The following is an 18,618-nucleotide window of genomic DNA, read 5'->3' as shown; positions in this document are numbered from 1 at the left end:
TATTTGGTCATGGCAGGGGCAGTGTTCACCATGATGGAGCGAACTTGATGTAGTACAAATGTTGAGGCTACAGTCATCTAGTCCCAATCTTGACTGGTAGTTCTGTTCCTGTAGCAACTCATGTACTTTGGACTGTGCCCCGTCATTTTTTTCAGTAGCTACACGCTGAAGGACTCCGGCAGCTTGACTCTGTCTGACTCTCATTATTTTTCCCTTTCATTGTAATACAACTATATAGTTTGGTGCTTTTGGTGTTTGTGTATTATTGTTATGTGTTTGTGTGTGTGTGTGTGTGTGTGTGTGTGTGTGGGTGGGTGGGTGTGTTAGGCACATGTAAGGACGATTTCCCTTTGGGTAGTCTTCCTTACCGTATCTATATAGTGCATTTATTGGTAAAGTGGCTCTTGAATTAATCTCATCGTCTGACTATACATGTTATAATACATGTATAGTTGAAGTATGGAAGTGGAAAGCGCAAAGGGGCTTGGGGAGGGGATGGGCTTTAATCTTCATGAGTGTAAAGAGAGCTCGTGATACGCTTCAAATGACGTCACTTCTAATTACTAGTACATGTAATATCTCTGCGGCATCCATTCATGGTCAAACACTTATAGCTAAACCGCTTGGGTAAAATCAGCATTTTCTTTTCTTAAAAAAAAAAATAAAGACTGTGATTTTTCTTTTTTTTTACGGGGGATGCAGTGAAGGTTAGAAAGATTACTTTAACTGCGTCACGCACCATAACTTCATTTCCTGTATCTTCGCCGCAGATTTATCATCAGAGAGCATTTAGTTCATCAGTGGCACTCAAGTGGGATGTATCTGTTTGTCGCAAACATTTTTATCCCTGTATGTTTTTTGAAGTTATCGTACCAGTGGTGTCACATCGCCAATTATGATTATGGGAAAGGTTGTTCGCATCGTGTGAAGCGATGCCACTGACCATTATGGTATTACATACGCTCGTATCTGTGAAAAGTGTTTCCCTATCTCCCTCTCTCTCTCTCTCCATCTCTCTCTCTTTCCTAAATGACAACTGAAATTATGATCTAGGTGAATGCTTTGTCATGCCATGGGTGAATGTCCGCAGTGTAACGTGGGTGGCAGTATAACGAAGTAAAAAAAAACCCAAACAACAACAACACACACACACACAAACACACTGCAGTCTCTCCATTACCCAGTTTAGTGGATCTAATGGAGTTCATCAAATGGATCAAGGACCACTATACCGAGAAGAGAACAATGTGTCGAACAGACAAGCGCAATAACATCGAATGCATGTTTTATATTTTGTATATATTCATATGATTTTTATTACACCACAGAGACGTAAATGAGCTTAGCGCGAAGTAGCTAGACTAGGATGTGAAAAAATATACTTCTTTCCCCGGATATACTGTCCTTTAATGTCTCTTTTCGACTTCTCTTTTCTTCTCCTTTCTTCTTTTTTTCAACTTGTCCTTTATCATTCTCTTTTTTTTTTCATTGTGGGGGCGCTGTGGCATAGTGGATAAGACTCCCGACTCCCAAGTATTGGAGGACCCGAGTTCGATTCCCGCTCAGTGCTTGCGTCCTTGAAAGATGATTTTGATTTGATTTGATTTGATTTGATTTATTGTTCCACATCTCAGAAACAAATAAAATGATACAATCGATAGAACATAAGACAAGGCATAAGTCGTAATTGAAAGACAAGACAAGTTTACAAACATGAAATGTGAATGGACTATTAAAAAGCAAAGTTTGTGTTGTAAAGGTCCCTAGATGAAAATGTTAATGTCTTATTAAACAACAAACATAATAACGAAAACGTTGAACGGAAGGAGCAGAACGTAGAGGAAACGAGAGCAGAAAGATAGAAAGAATTAAAACAAGAAAACAAACAAACAAGAAGAATACTATGTGCATTAAAACATACCAGGATAATCATCTGTAATATAAGCTTATAAGATCACGTCACCCGAGCAACATGGTTCCATAACCGACCCACACAATCCATTTTTCTCTGTTCATTATTCAAGACATGGTATTATTGTCGCTGCGAGCTGTGTGTTGAATATGAACAGAGAAAATGGACCGTGTGGGGTGGCGTTTGTCGGAGTGACCACAAACCAGTAGTCGTGCAACCTGACCTGTTCATTTTGGGGTCATCCCACTAGACCGACACCCACTCGTGAGTCATACAGCCCATGAGTTCGACATTGAAAACAGGTCCATGAGTCATACAGCTCACGAGTCATACAGCCCATGAGTTCGACGCTAGGCAAATAAAGCCCATGAGTTCGACACTATTTGGTAAAAACAGCCCACGAGTTCTAGCACGGGGCTTAATGTGTCGGTCTCGTGGGCCTTGGTAGCTCAGTGTCGAACTAATGGGCTGTATGACTCGTGAGCTGTATAACTCATGGGCTGTGTATGACTTGTAAGCTGTATGACTCGTGGGCTGTATGACTCGTGGGTGTCGGTCTCGTGACGTGCACCCTTTATTTGACCACTTCCATAGACTGGTGTCATTCATTCCTCTGAGGCACTCCATGTTCCTTCAATGCTTAAACTTGGAAAAAGTGCAACTTTTCATTGTTGTCTTTAAAGTTAATGTGCTCAGTAATGCATGACATTTGCCAACACCATTGGGTATCAATGGAAAGAGGAAGAGTTCCCTTTTCTTCACAAATGACATTACACTCTCCAAGGTTGACATTATACCCACGAAACAGTAGCCCTCTAAAGTTGGATTACCTTGTTTATACGCACTCTAGAGTAAAAATGATTAAAAAGCTTTTCTTGTATCGATGAAGCTGTGTCTTCATTTGTTGCTTTTAGCTGATCGTTAACGGGGAAAGTCTGCTGCCGTTAATTCAGCGGTTTAAGCTTATTTACTGATTTTTGTCCACCATTGACCTCTAGCAAGAGCTTCGCCCATCGTAAGATATTCAACAACAGCTCTGCACGGGTTAAGGTCGTATAATTGGGTTTGAAAAAAAATATGTTGAACTGAAAACATTTTAAAATGATCAGTTTCATGAAGCTATCTTTCAACAGAAAATAATTCAAATCGCGCCGGTTATGTGTATCCGAGTGTCAACCGACATGACCCTCGAAATTAGATTAGTAGTTACAAAACTTATGAAATACTGTAAATACTGCAAGTTTTGGCATAATCATAACTAATAAGGGAAAACATCACGTTGTCCTATACATTAGTGTACATGCACCCGCATTGTTACCTGATGGTTCATGAACCACTTTAAAATTCCCCAGGAGGCTGATAGCAAGAGATAAAGATTGTGTGTGTGTGTGTGTGTTTGTGTGTGTTTGTGTGTGTTTGTGTGTGTTTGTGTGTGTGTGTGTGTGTGTGTATGTGTGAGTGTGTGTGTGTACGTGTGTGCGTGTGTCTCTCTCTCTGTGTTTACAAGCGTTATGTAAATATTAGAACCTAATCACTGTGAAATACAGCTTTAACAACATGGCTGTAAGTCAGTCGGAATAATCGAAACGCGTGTGTTCAGCGATGCTCACTACCGCGTAGGCCTATATTACCAATAAAGTACCTTGTCAAATTTCGTATGCTTTAAGGCTACCGTTAATACTGGGACACTCTTCTTCATTTTCTTCCTTTCCTAAGGCGCCGTTTCCTTCGGCTTCGTTTTAACCTTGTCTTTTGTTCATTTTTATTTGCCTTTTTGTTTTGACTGTTTGCCTGATAGGAGACTGTACTTGCTTATGATGAGAGCGCTCTTCCGCACAGAGATGTGAAGAGCTACTGAAATGGAGCTGCTCGTTATACGCTTGAGAAACAAGCATAAAAAACACAAACGTATTAAGGTCCTTTTTGTCCCAGACAATTCATGAAGAGATCTACCCCCAATAACCCGATATATCTACATGCGTAAAAAGTTGGCATTTTCATCACGTGATCTAGTCCACTCAATCAGGGTTCAGATTAAAAAAGAAAATGCTTCTGAATGACTATAAATTCTTATCTCATCGTGGATATATTAACTGGTGATTTATTTTTGTCTAAAGTAAGGGCATATACAGGCCTATAGGTATCGATTAGTCAGTAAGTCATGGCGAACGTAATGAAAATTACTCAATTTGTGCTTTGTTTAGGTATAGCAGGCTAAGTATCGTAAAATTCATATTTTGCTGATGATGTCCTCACTGATCTAAAACTGTCTGATATAGCTAGAATTCATATACGTGTTGTACCGTAAGAAGAAACAAGCCCATGGCAGGTATGGAATTAAGAATAATTAATCATTGTGTGGAAAGTTGTAAACTATAGGCATAGAGCAAACACACAACGATGTGACAAATAATTTAAATGAATTAATACGACAGTCAGCCCATCTTTGCATGCTTTCTTCGTTTACTAACTAATCACCTTTCTTTTCCAGGCGGGTTCGCATAGGCCGAGGTAACTGTAGGTAAATATAAATCTGTTAACAGCCCCATTATCGCAGGCCTGTAGTTAGGCTTAAAGGGGCATTCCAGACGATTTATTTAATTTCACATCATATAGTACATATAAGTCGATATAGTACCATGTATAGATTTGCTGGATTATTGTGGTCCTTTAGCAGACAAACCAATACTCTTAACCCCCCCCCCCAAAAAAAAAAAAAAAAAAACCAAACAAACGAAACAAAAACAAAACAAAACAAAACAAAACAAAACAAAACAAAACAAAGGACTATTATACACTTTCAGTAATGTGTCAACGCAATTCCATTACAACACCACTTGCTTAACAGTTTCACCTGTGTGGAATATTTATGCATTGTTTTTTGTTCTGCTTCCTTGAGCACCCAATTATGCATTCTTATGTGAAGCTGCTATAATACGTCGTCATCCTTGTTCATAAACCAATTTTGATAACATTCATATTCCTCATCCCAATCACTATACATTCTGAAACTATGTGCCCAGTAGAGTGTAAATTTATACATTGTAAATATTAAAGTGCAAATGTCTGAAAATCGTCCGGCGAAATTCTCCTGTAATAATAGTACGCAGAGATGTACAATACATTACCTGTTCCTTGGACGTTTTGTATTCGCAAAACGTACTTGGCTGGCGGCTCAAGAGGCGGGGATTTCCCTTCCTCGAGACACCTGCGTCGAGTGGATCCTGAAAAAGTTTTGCGAAGGGGTTGTTTGTTTTTTCTATAGATGCCCCGCGTGCCGCTGGAAGTGCGTGATCTGTTGGTTGACGGTCTGTGTGTCACCGCCACCGCGTACCACGTCTCCATCTCTAGCGATAGCGCCTAGAACCCTGCACGTTCAGCGTAGGGGTGCCCTACGGTACCCGCGCCAGATGTGTAGGATCTAGGGGGGCTCGAACGCGCCCTACGCGATAGAATAGTGTGTTCAAGTGCATGAGATGCAGATCTGGCGACAATGCAATGACACTTTGACAGCTGGTACAATTTTTAATGAGCGGTATTGGTACTTAGATGTTGATCAAAAAGTTCATGTGCTTGTGTGACAAAAGCTAGGTTTCCAGCCTATTGATGGCGGGCAGAACAACCTGGGAAGTGGCCCCTGTTGGAGCTTTTAGTGTTATTGACATTGCATTTGGTAGGTGTGGTTCCAGATATCAGATCTAGGCTGATCGCGAGTAACGTTAGAAGGAATAGCATTCTGAATTAATATTTAATACTAGGCCTAGGACCTTACTCATAATAGCTGTCAATTTGTAGCTGGTGGAATTGTGTACTCTGATCGAGTGGTTGATGTGCATTGTGTGAATGATGGCGTGATGGAGGGTGTTTGATACTGCAAGGTAATATCTTGAAGAACATTGTAGCCTGTGCAAGAATCCTTTTGTTGCTATGTGCATGCAGCGTATTCCATTCCAGTTGGCTATCGCAAATGAGAGTGATACTGAATACTGATAGTGATTGAAGTCTGTATCAGTGTATAGTAATTGTGATGGATGAATCTCACAGCTGCTCTCTTTTGTACATTGTCTTTCAAACAAAAACAAAACCCCACAAAACAAAAAAACAAAACACCTGCCAGGTACTCGTGTGACGTTTCATGTAATTCTTATTTTCAGATGCTCATTCTGACAAAGATTGTATTTACTGATGGAAATGCAGAATGATGAGTGGGTCCTCTTTCAGGACCACACTAATCCAACTAACAAATCTAACAGAGGTCTATGGCATGTAAACTCATGATAGACCATAAAACGAATGGTGGCATGTTCCATCTAGCATAGCCCTTCATGATTCTAGCATAGCCACCTGCACGAGTGATATTTCCATACAGACATGGCCCATGATATTTTCTTCAGCAATTTCCACTTTAATTCTACATTGTCACTATATCTTCCTTTGCTATATAATGTTGGTTTTAGCAAAGTTATCTCTTTTTTTATTTATTCCTTTTAATGTTTCTTCCAGCAATTTCTGTGCCTGATTCTTCAAGTGTTAGAGAGTCTGTCACTCGACCCACACAATCATGCTCCGATGCAAGCCGCGGGACTGGCCCATCGTCTAGAAAGTATTCTCAAGCTGCAGCGTGCTGAACCATCGGAAGCCGAGGAGAGTGTCTCTGGGCAACCAGCTGGTCCTGCAGATAGCAAAGTGCTGCATCACATACAGCTGCACGCGGGACGAATTCTGGTCTACCACGGCTACATCGAGCAGCTGCAGCGGCATACGTCGGCATCTATTCTTGAACTTGAAGGTATGTACCGGTACTCCTCAAAGCTCCATGATTGCAAAGTTCAGTTCTAATATCTGCCTGTTTATTTATTACCGTGGGTATGTCAAGTGCTTGTTGCTGTGTGGTATGTCATCATAGCAGTCATTATAAAATGGGTTCAAGAATGTAGCCAATTGGAAGCGCTGAAATGAGTCATGTGTGCGTGCATCAATTTCTCACTAACATGCGTGGCCTGACGTCACAATGTTTACACTAGCAGTGCGCACTCAATCAATTGTTATAAGTGCGTCGCGCGCTACTATACGCGCTGTCAATCCTGTAAACAACTTCTAGTTTGGGCTGCCGGCCGGCCGGCCTTGTGTGCATAACATGTGTGGCGTACGTATACTCTTATACGTACAGTACTTATATGTGCGGGATTTCCGAGTGCGACGTGCGTAAATGTTTGGGACGAACATCTTCGGACATCTTGACTCTTTGACTGGTATTGACCCACAAAGGTACGTGAAAAATGCTGTTAGTTTTCGACCCATTTTATAAAACAAATGATGCACAGGATTATTTCGTGGCGTTAGTGGAGATGCAGCTCACTCTCGGATATTTACAATGTAGTGCAACATGCACTCGGCTTCGCCTCGTGCATGTTTCACAAATTGTAAATACCCTCGAGTGCGCTATACGTCTCCACTAACGCACTCTATCCTGTGCATCATTTGTACAGTTGTACATTATACAACACCTAAAAAGATTCGAGCTTTCATTTTGGTTGGTTGATAATCACTGCTCATCACAGGACATGCAGTTGAAAGTACCATTGCATGATGTTGCTTTTGGGTGTGCAATTTTTGTCAAGCGACGTTGGAAATTGTACAGATGACATCACCATTTAGATTGTGAATTACACCTAGGCTCATCCACTAATCAATTTTGTAGTTTTTGCATCATTACACACCTCTGATGTCACATTAATACAGTGTTAAATCTGCACCTTTGCCATAAATATGCACTCAATCAGTTATAAGCATGCACTCAGCCATTTTACTGTCAACAAGTTCTACCTTTGGTACTGCAACTGATTGCTTTTGATATGATTGTGCATGTGCCACAATACAATGTAAAACCCTTTCGCCTGTCATGCAGATTGGTTACCATTTCTATCCGAGAATTGGTGTGTACCACATCCGTTGTCGTCAGAGGTGTTGTATTAAAAACAAATAATAGTGCATGGCTCATTATTGTTGCAATGAAACAAGATTTCACATCATGAAAGATCTTTTGCTATCACATTTGTGACCGTTTAGTTTTTTACTTACACAAGTTGATGCCTACATGTAGGTTGAGCAACAACAGTAGAATATCAGACCATACAACTGAAATTCAGGAAAAGCATGATGCAAGTTCCTACGAGAGTTCTAAGATCCTTGAATTGAATGGAAGATACAAAGAGATTTATGATTATATAAGATCATGCATTTGATTGGATGTGAAGGTTGTTCAAAACATGAAGGTACCGTAAAAGTGGAAACTATCGCGATGTTGAACATTTTGCGCATTTCGCGCAAGCAGAAACTAGCACGGAAATAAAAGTACATGAATATTTTTGCTTGCCAAATGTGCCTGTAATTGATGTCTTGATTCCATGGAATTATATGCAAAACTCTTCTTACCCAGCCAAGCGCAAAAAATAAGTGAAAATATCCCCTTTTACAGTATTTCTGAAATTTTGCATAAATTTCATTTGAAACCTTCATCTGGAATCGTGTCAGTTGAATTCATTTTTGTTTGATGCAATACACACACATCGGCAGTATGTCAGAGCATTGTTTGGCAGAGTGGCATTTTCAGATTTGCGTTCTTATAACTTGATGTATATTGAATAGGATCAGTCATACAACAGAATGAGATCCTGCCAGTATGGGAAAAAAATGAAAATGCTCTTTAAACAACTTTGTAAAAGTCTAATAGTTGCATCGTATATTACTGAGTCAACTGTATCTCAAGTTAGTCAGATAACGTAAAAGAATTTTACCTTAGAGTGGTATTGTGCAAAGTCACATCTGATGTTTAGTAGCACTTGACTACAGGCCAATTGATTTCACAAAGTCTGCCGTAACATTTCATTCTGATATACATGTAATATTTTTATTGCATATAATATGACAAGATGTGTTAGATACATTTCAATCTTTTGTGATCTATAATTGAGTATGAGTACTGTTTATGCCATTTTAGATTTTATTCATTTATTTATTTTTGAAATAGTTTTTCTTGGTTTTGTTCTCAAACTGAAACATTAGCTTTGTGCTTTCTGCACGGATGGCTCGAATGTTTGGAACAGATTTGTATAGAAGTAATCATTTTTTTTTAAATTCTTCCAACTGTTAATGTGGGACCATGACTTTCATACCAAACTGACATTCTACAAGTTTTGCATGGCTGGGTTTTTTCACTCACTTTTCATTATATACGGTACATTAAATCTATATTTGGGTTTCTTGCTTATTGTTTGTTTGTTTTTGGTTTATGTCTTTTTTTTTTGGGGGGGGGATGACTGTTCTGCAAATACACTAGCTCTTCCAGAATCGCATATATGTGTACAAGCACCTGTAAAAAGGGCTCCAGTACTTGTATTCCAAAGTAAACAGGTTCGTCCCTTTTGGCTGAGAAAAATCGGTGAGGAAAAATTGGGGTTAAGGGGGCATAATTTTGCTTGTTTGTAAAATTCAATCTTCTCTGCCTAGCAAGCCAAGCTGCTGGGGCCTTACCATTTCATTAAGGCCTTCGCGGTGTCGCGACACCACGAAGGGCAAGATGGATCCTCTGATTGTGTTAGCCGCTGATTGCGGAATATTGACGTAGTCCCAGGGACACGGGCGGTATTGATTGTCTGAAGATGACTGGCTGCCCTCCTTTATCAACTCTGAGCCGCGAGTCCTGTCGGGGCAACAATTTTCGCAACATGCTCCCCTGTCAGTTTAGATCCCCGGCAAGAACGGATGAGGCTTATTGGCGTGCTGTGCTCGAGGAGTTTGGCCAGCCTCTTGAAAGAATGGGATTTCAAGTCATGCTAGGAGTTGTGACTTGTCTGAAAGGCTTGTGTGATGAGATTTTTGCTTCGGCTGGGAATCTTTTTTTTATTCTTCTTCTTTTTGTCTGAAACAAAAAAATCTCTCAGAATTTCATTTCTTCACTATGTTGTGGTGGTCTTCAGTTTGCTTTGGGATGAAAATAAGTATGCCATTCAGTGGATTAATGGGATAAGAATGCCCTATCAGTACTCATAAATGAGTTTCATATTTACTGTGTACACTTATTGATTTTTTTCCTTGTTTCCAGGCATTTTTTAGATAAAACACTGTACATATGCATGACACTCCACAAAAAAATGTTTTCAAACCATTTGAATCCTACTAAACCGTGTATAATGCTTCGTACCTCTACCAAACATCAGTTCCACTATTGAATTTCAATTTGTATGAAAGTAGTACAGTGTAATTTATTACTAGTACTACAATTTGAATGTGTAGATCATATGCAAAGAAGAATTTATATTGCTGTCATGTTTTATCACTTTGTTCATGTATTATAGTAGAAGCATTAATTTCTGTGCTTATATTTTTTTTTTCTTGGACCACTGTCTCAAAATGTCAGTGCTCTCACATGAGGAATTTTGACTTGGCTTTTAAGGAGTTGATAAATCCACAGGGTTTCATATTAGTGGATGTTTTTCAGTAGCATTGCTGTCTCATTTTATTTGACAGTTTTTATCAAGCGTACAACTCAGTTGTAATAACAGGGCCGCTCTGCATGCGGTGTTATTAGCTATTATGTTGCAATTTTAGTAGCAGTGGGCGTAGTTGCCTTGGTGTAGAGTAATTGATCCCAGAGGTATCAGCATAGAATATGAGACCTTCTTCTCCAAATCCAGACATAATTCCATGAGTGCTTCTAAAGTGTATAGAGATAATTAAGTTAAGATGATTAGATTTGTAGGTCATACAACACCGTCATTTTACAATAGTTACAATTCCTATCAGAGTTAAGCGTGCTTTTCGATCATTTTATGACTATTCATTTGGCAACAAAGCTAATAACTGATTGTTTGTAGTTGAAATTACATTTCAATTCCTAAACAATGTTGGAATTATCAAAAACTTAATTAGATATTTTCTATGATTGTTGCTTTGCATAAAACCCCCCAAATTATCCTGAATGGATTATAGCTGTTTGGAGATGTCTTTAATAGTGTTTTGCTTCTTTTCTTTTTTTCCCCCCTCTAATCCTACAGCTAAAGTATGTGGCCAGGATGTTTCGGAGTATGAGTATGCCTGCTTCCATCTCAAGATCCAGCAAGCCAAGGACATCCCTCCGGCCACATCCCTGGAGCGACTGGTCCTCCTGTCCCTCAGCCAGGGCGAGCGGGGCAGCAGGTCTCCCTCTGTTGTCTCCTCGGAGAGACTCTCACCCATCGCCGCCAAGCGGTCCTGTCTGGTGGTCGAGAATGCCCTGCAAGTAGACAATGAAGAGGTGTGTGTCTTCCTTACATTGCTGGTTACTTTAAATTTGCTCACTATACAACGTACATTATAGGAGAGAGCCTCCTGCTGTGAGGCGTATGATGTATGCAGTGGCAGATCCAGGGGGGAGCACACCAACGGTACCGGGCGCGCGCCTCCCTGTTCATTTTTGTTAAAACAAAAGAAATAAAAAGAGAAAATTGGAGGGAGCGCCCCCCCTTTACGGACTTCCTGGATCCGCCCCTGGTATGCTGTCAGATTGTAACTTCAAAGCATATAATTTAGTAGACACATCTTGATAAAACTAAAAGATAGACCTTGATCTCCTTCCTGTCATAGCCAATAGAGCCATGGGGTAGCTACTATGGATGCCACAATAGTACACTGGAGCCCAGTAATTGGAGAAGATGGGCCATAATGTTTCATAGGGCTGAGACATACTTCATGTAGGTTTATTTCACCTATATACTGTACAACTGCAGCTGACATGGTTAACCCACACAAGCAGCCTCACTTGGGCTACCGTACGTACATGGTAGGGCTACCTTATTCATGGCCAACTCACACAATAGTACCTCACATACTGTAGGGCTACTTTGCATTAGGCTATATCCGTCTAGATCATGACCGAATCACATATTGCTAACTCACATAGCGCTACCAGGGCTACCTACCATCTCACTCAATTCTACCTCACATGTAGGGCTATATACTTTACATTACTGTAAAAGTGGATATTTTCACGTGAGTAATTTTTCGCGCTCGGTCGGGTAAGATGAGTTTCACATGCTTTTGAATCTGCGGAATCTCGACATCCACTAGTGGAACACATGGCAAGCAGAAATGTTCGCGTGCTTTTATTTTCATGCTCGTTTCTGGTTGCACGAAATGCGCGTAAATTTCAACACCGCCAAAATGTCCACTTTTACAATACCTTGACAATATTACATGGCCGACTCACACAATTAATGCTGCCTCACATACACTGTATAGGGCTACTCTACATGGGGCTGCCTCACATAGGGAGCTTCTTTGCATGGAGCTCTTAAATCTCACATGTGAATACCTTGTACAGTGCTACCTCACTGTAGAGGGCTACTTCATGTATGGTTATAACCGTACAACACATGGGGATAAATCACAGAGAGCGATTTTACATAATGCTACCTCATTCAAATGTAGCACCACTGTGTCCAGGGACCTGCTACAAGCTGCCTAATGTGAACCTATAATCTCTTTTATTCAAGACAGTAGCAACTAGCGTTTCAGTATGATTCTCACTACGAAAATGTTATACTGCAGCGTATTGGTAGCTACAGAACTTTGTATTCATATCAGACTTCAACTGCATTATACATGTTGCAAAGTGCTTGGAGAGATCATCCAATAATGCATAACAGATTGTTCCCTGCAAATAGTGTGATGCTTTGCTTGTAGCCCTGTGGGGTGGCCCCTCCATATGTATCATGCAGTGGATGAAACTGCTTTTACATACCAACATGGCAAACTTGAACTTTGACCTTCCAACCACCTTGCAGTTATCACATTAAAAAAAATGTACTTTTATTGTACATGCATGCTTTGTCAGTACAAAGTAGCTAGATAACTATATTTTGAAATGAATTTATGCTCTATTACTGGGCTTTGCAGCTAGCCTTTTAATATGTGACTATAGCATGTCAACATTTGTAATGTTGTTATTTTGTGATACCTTATAGTCTGAAAGCATACCTGTAGACAACTTATTTTGTTGTGTGCTGTTGGAATAACATGTTTATATCCTGCATGCACAGTTGGTTAATATCACATGCTTTTCACATCTCCTTGTGAAAGTACATTCTAACAATTGATGTGACAAGAGCAAACTTTTGAAGACCCTTTTAAAATTCTAATTTTTGTTTTCATCAAGCCTTGAAAATGTATGGTCTTTATTCCTTTTACATGTACATCGCCCTATCATTATAGACCCCTTGAGAATAGCAGGCCCATACAAGGCTCCTATAGCCGCTCACACACTGTACAAATTTCCACGTGTTACCATGGGCTTTTTCCTATTTTATGAGTATCTCTTTCTCTAAGTAACTTTAAATACCAATTATCAATTTTTTTCTGTCTATCTTTTCATCCATCCATCCATAATAATCTTATACCTGTATCTATCCATGTACAATGTAAGTATCTTTCTGTCAGTGTATCTAGTATTAGTGATATTAGTAGTAGTAGTAGTAGTAATAGTACACTGTAGTTGGTAGTTAAGTGTAGTAGTAGTGGCAGTCGTAATATCATCATTGTGGTTATCAAATGTTACAAATATCATCCACTGTGCAAAAAAAAAAAAAAGTTGTATTTTTTTTCTGTGTGCTAACCATGGTTAAGTGATCATCAGGTTGTTACGCCTTGTTTGATTTATTTTCTCTTTAACAACAGACAAGCAGCATGGGGCGTGGCTTGTTTCAGAGGGAGGCGGAGCCTGAACGTCCGGACGGAAGTTGCCCCCTTCTGGAGAGTCTACCGGTCTGTGTCCCACCACCCATTGCATTCCGGTGAGTTGTTGTCTCTTCTGTGTTTTGCATGCATGCAACATGCAACTGGAATGCCTCTATTGTATTTTATTTTTGTTTCTTTTTTAATAAATGTGCTTCTTGTTTGATTTAAGACTTTCTGTACTAATTGTTGATGTAGCATGCATAGTATGTGCAATATTTCTAATAAGGAAACAAAATGATGTTTGCCTTCAAAATATGTGACTTGCTGGGGCATTAGTGTGTTTTTATGCCGCCACCATGAAGTGTTGTCAGAGGCATTATGCTTTCAGGTTGTTCGTCTGTCTGTCCATCTGTCTGTCCATCTGTTATGGATTTTGTGGATGATGTATTACTAAGAACCATCTGATGTATCCAAACAAAACTTGGCATATATATACCTGAGTCAACAGAACTGTGCTATCAGCTTGTGAGTGCACATGCTCAATGTCAAAGGTCGTGCAATATACGCTAGTCAAGGTCAAATGCTGAAACATCACTATTTCCCCCATGCCTCTGCGATGCCTATGCATTTTCTTGAAACTTAGTGTGTACATGTATTACCAGATCAGGATTCTCAAGAGAAAGTTTTGGTCATGAGGTCAGAGGTCAAAGGTCAAGTGAAAATGGTAAAATTTCACTGTTTTCGTCGATGTCTCAGAAAGTTCTTGAGTTATCTTCATTAAATTTCTTAGTACATACAACACATTGCCAGACATTTTCTTTGAAGTTTTAGGTCATGAGGTCATAGATAATGAGTCCAGAGTGAGATAAAATTGCTGAAATTATACTATTTTATGCTGAAATTACACTATTTTCTCCATACCCTGGAAATGATTGAATGTATCCACTTGCCAGAAATGCATTAGTGATATATGTTAACATACTGTATATGTCGTTGTGCATTACTTGCACTGGGCATTGCATTATGAATACATTTGATAGTGGGAACACTTATAGTTTTGCAGATAGAGTTTTATGGGAAATATGGAGATCTGTAAGAATAACACTGCTTCACATTGTGCATTAACTGTCTTACTGCTCATAAATGAACTAATTCTTTGGAACAAAAACAAAGCAAAACAAACACAACAAACAACAACATGGTTGGGGTGCATGACATGATACATTTTAGGTTTTTTTTTTTTTTTTTTTTTTTTTTCAAGATGATGGTAATGTCTTTGCAACAACTAAAACATCAAAGAACATAGTAAATGTCTGCCCTGGCAAAAAAAAAAAATGAATAAATGAAAAACATAAAGAAACAAATGCATTTACAAAAAAAATAATATGATGAAAATTAACTTTGCCTTTTTTTTCTGTTCATAAATCTCCTTTTAGTATGAAAACAAGAATTTCTTAGATGCCAAGTGTGTGCTACAAAATGACTCATGTGTGGCAAACACGATGGGAGTTATAATGGGGATAAGGGATGGGGGGAAGGTACCCATTACATGATGAAAATCTTGATGCGCCTGATGAGCATTTAAAAGGTCAATCTAGTAAATCTGCCGTAAATTCTGGCAGACGCAGGCTCTCCATATTCATGGGGAGACCGCAGACGGCCAGCGAGAGGGGAGAAAGCGGAGTACCCCTGTGGAGATCCTCTGCATATTTTTACAATTTATTATTTTTTCCCAAGGTTTGCCTGGCTCACAGTGCACAACATTCATTTCACTACACTTTGTTTCTAGCCAGTCACACTGTGCTCTGTACTGCACACCTGTTGCTCAGCTATTCATCATTTCGTCGGTTGAGAATGATAAGGGCGTTAAGTTGCCATCAAACCCATAGTGTTCAAGACAACTTAACGCTCTTCTCATTCTCAGCAGACAATTTGTCTATTTAAGCAATTTTAGATAATATTTACGTGAGAATTTTACTGGCTAAATGTTCCTTGAAATAGTTATTTTCCAAGTCAAGATGATCGGGAGAGGCTGGGGGAGGGTGCCATTGATTTATTTAAATGCATTTGAAGGCAAGCAGAAGGATGCCTATGGGACACCTATTGCAACGGGTCTAGGGCAGTTACCTTCTGGGCAATTACCCCGGACCCTTCCCCTGGCCCTAATCCTAATACTTATCCTGAACCTAATCCCAACCCTAACCCAAACTCCTAACCCTAAACCTAACCCTAATCTTTACTCTAACCTTACCACTAACCAGTATTTAGCAGGGGGTAATTGCCTTCTGGGGGTAATTGCCCGGATATGATTGCAACAACATCTTAGATTCATACAAGTTGCATTTTTTCTTCATAAATTATTACATGACATTTTATAATCTTCATGATGCTACCTCCATTTCTTTACAATTTAAGCATAGAGAATAACAGTTGACAAGAGCTGTGTGGTAGAATTGTGCGGTGACAAAATCGAAATATGATGTTGCGATACAGATAAAGAAGAAGCAGCAGCCACGTTTTATCCATTGTAGACACTGGATGAGTTTTTTTCTCCTTTTCATTTACCTGTATGTTCACATTTGTCATGATTCTGAGAACATTGTTCGCAGTTGTAAGATGTTGCAATATTGCAATTTGTAGTCGTGATGCGGGTATCCAGAATCAGATTTTGTGGTGATTAAGTCAGCATGAACTGTGATCTTAGAGGGCGTACGTGGAAAGACTCACTATAAATCTTCTCAATTTCAAGAGCAATTTGAGGAATTCCTCACACATTCATTTGTACTTGATATCATTGGTTGAAATTATTGGAGGCAATCAATCATTCCACCACTTTATTTTATATATCATTTTTTTTATACTAAATGCAAAAAAAAAAATGAGAGAAATGTCATATCTATCACTCTATACTGCTGTCTTAAATTAATGTCAACTCGAGTCATTAGTTGCAAAATAATTTGTATGAGGAAATATGAAAATCCAGATCAAAATGACAAGTTTGCCTGTGTGTTATATGTAAGAGAGAGAGAGAGAGAGAGAGAGAGAGAGAAGGGAGAAAGAATGACAATGGAGAGGGAGAGAGCTAGGAGAATTGAGCTGGAGGATGAGTAAGAATGATGGCAGGTAAATCAAGCTGACATGCGAAACTGAATTGAAATTCGAGGATGGATGTGAGGAATCTATGATGGGAAAGAGGAGAGACGGAGAGAGCTGATACAGAGATTCAGAGATACAATGACTGAGAACATTGAAAGAACTACATGATGAAGATAGAAACTTTTCAACTCGTTAATGACACAAAGTATTTTGGTTTTCTTGCATCTCACAAACAGTGCCAGTAGATGCAAAAGTTGGCATCTGGAGGCATTATGATTTTAGAGTCCTAGAGTACATAAAGAGTATAGTTTTCCTACTTAAATTCAGTTTAGTAAGAAGGAAAAAAAAATCAGGCTTTATGAAGTCTATAGGTGCATACGTAACATAACGGGGACTTGTGTCCTTTTACCACACAGCATGGATGTGTGTGGTCTGGTATAATATGCGTTCGAGAACCACATTAATGCTGATGAAGATGCAAACCCTGGAAGCAATGGTAAAATGCAAAATGTGGGTGACTTTATCTGAAGAGAGATGAAAACCAAGATTCTCCTCAGAAACTCAAACTTTTGAGTGTTTGTATTACCTCCTTGTACAGATGTCATGGTCTGAAAGTGTTATTTTATATTTTCAGAGGTTTTTTTTTCAGGTTTCTAGAAGTAAACATCTTTTTTCACACTTGTCAGAAGTTTAGCCCAAAAAATGGAGATATATGTGACTGTGCATCACAAAACCAACAAAAAGTTGCATGCCCTGATTTTGTGTGAGGACTGAAAACAGGTGAAATGGGTCAACTTAGCCAATCTTAAGTTTTGCATATTTTCTGAAAGAGCAAGTCTTCTTCTACATTATGGTTCAGTTTGGGATCATAAAACGAACAGGAAATTGTGTTTGTAGCAGTTTTTCTCAAACACTTTATTGTAGAACAGTGTGATTAGGTGTGTCTTATAGAGTTCCCTTTTCATTTCTTAATAACGCTGTACACACTTTGAACACTTTCAACTCTAATAACTTTAGAAAGGATGATGCTACTGCCTTGAAAGTTAGCATTGATCATGGACAGAAAGTGTTGATAATGCAAGTTCAATTTGAGCTTAATCTACTCTCTAAGGAAAATTGAGTGAAAATAATAACTCTTAAAGGAGTGAATACAAAACAGAGTGAATTTGGAGTGAATTTTGAGTGGAAATGTTCATTTTCACTTGTTTTAGAGTGACCTCAGGGATCACTTACAAAATCTTCAAGTGATCCCTGAGGTCACTCCAAAATGAGTGAAAATGAAAATTTTCACTCAAAATTCACTCTAATTTCACTCTTTTTTTGTATTTGCCCCTTTAAGAGTGGATATTTTCACTCGATTTTTCTTAGAGAGTAATAATCCCTTCATTAGTTGTTGCTCTCGTGGTTTACATCCCGTTTTTGTGCCATTCATTGCACAGCTATGGTTTGTAGTGTGTCTTGGTAAAGATTTAGCGCTTGAATAGACCTTGTACTTCTGAGCCTCTTTTCTCAGTTCACACTTTTTCGGAGTGTGTGCTTTCTTTCCCATATTTGGATAGGTTAGGAGAGTCCATTCGAATTGAGTTATACATCATTCTAAAGCTTAAAGTCTGCTCTTTTGGAATTTGCTCTTGAACTAAAAATCCATGCCTGGCGACTTTTTGTTGGTTTTGTGATGCAGGCTCACATATGATACAAGAATATTGTTTAATGCCTGTTTAAAGCTACACTGTGCTTAACATTTGTTTTGTGTCCTTGGCATTTGAGTGTCTTCTAAATCACAAAGTGCCCAGCATGCACTCTGTTAACCCATTAAAGACTACTCCCATGTATATCTCGGGGAGGTGTCTGTGGAAAATGCATGTTGAAGCAAAATCAGCTTGTCCTCAATGAGTTAA

The 18,618-nt window shown here is 39.1% G+C and overlaps 1 protein-coding gene across 1 annotated transcript in view; it reads left to right on the top strand.

Moving 5' to 3' along the window:
* The window catches only part of LOC139708945 (uncharacterized), a 206,720-nt gene that overhangs the window by 36,226 nt on the left and 151,876 nt on the right, over positions 1-18,618 (top strand). The window contains exons 5-7 of the mRNA XM_071620914.1: positions 6,416-6,701; positions 10,969-11,207; positions 13,625-13,740. Of these exons, the coding sequence (XP_071477015.1) occupies positions 6,416-6,701; positions 10,969-11,207; positions 13,625-13,740 (641 nt within the window). The remainder of the gene's footprint in view (positions 1-6,415; positions 6,702-10,968; positions 11,208-13,624; positions 13,741-18,618) is intronic.

Source organism: Diadema antillarum, unplaced genomic scaffold (genome assembly GCF_040938485.1).
Source record: "Diadema antillarum isolate AM-2024a unplaced genomic scaffold, OU_Dant_1.0 seq00001391_RagTag, whole genome shotgun sequence".
Taxonomy (NCBI): domain Eukaryota; kingdom Metazoa; phylum Echinodermata; class Echinoidea; order Diadematoida; family Diadematidae; genus Diadema; species Diadema antillarum.
The sequence above is the reverse complement of the archived record's forward strand: the minus strand, read 5'-3'. Positions and strand labels throughout refer to the sequence as shown.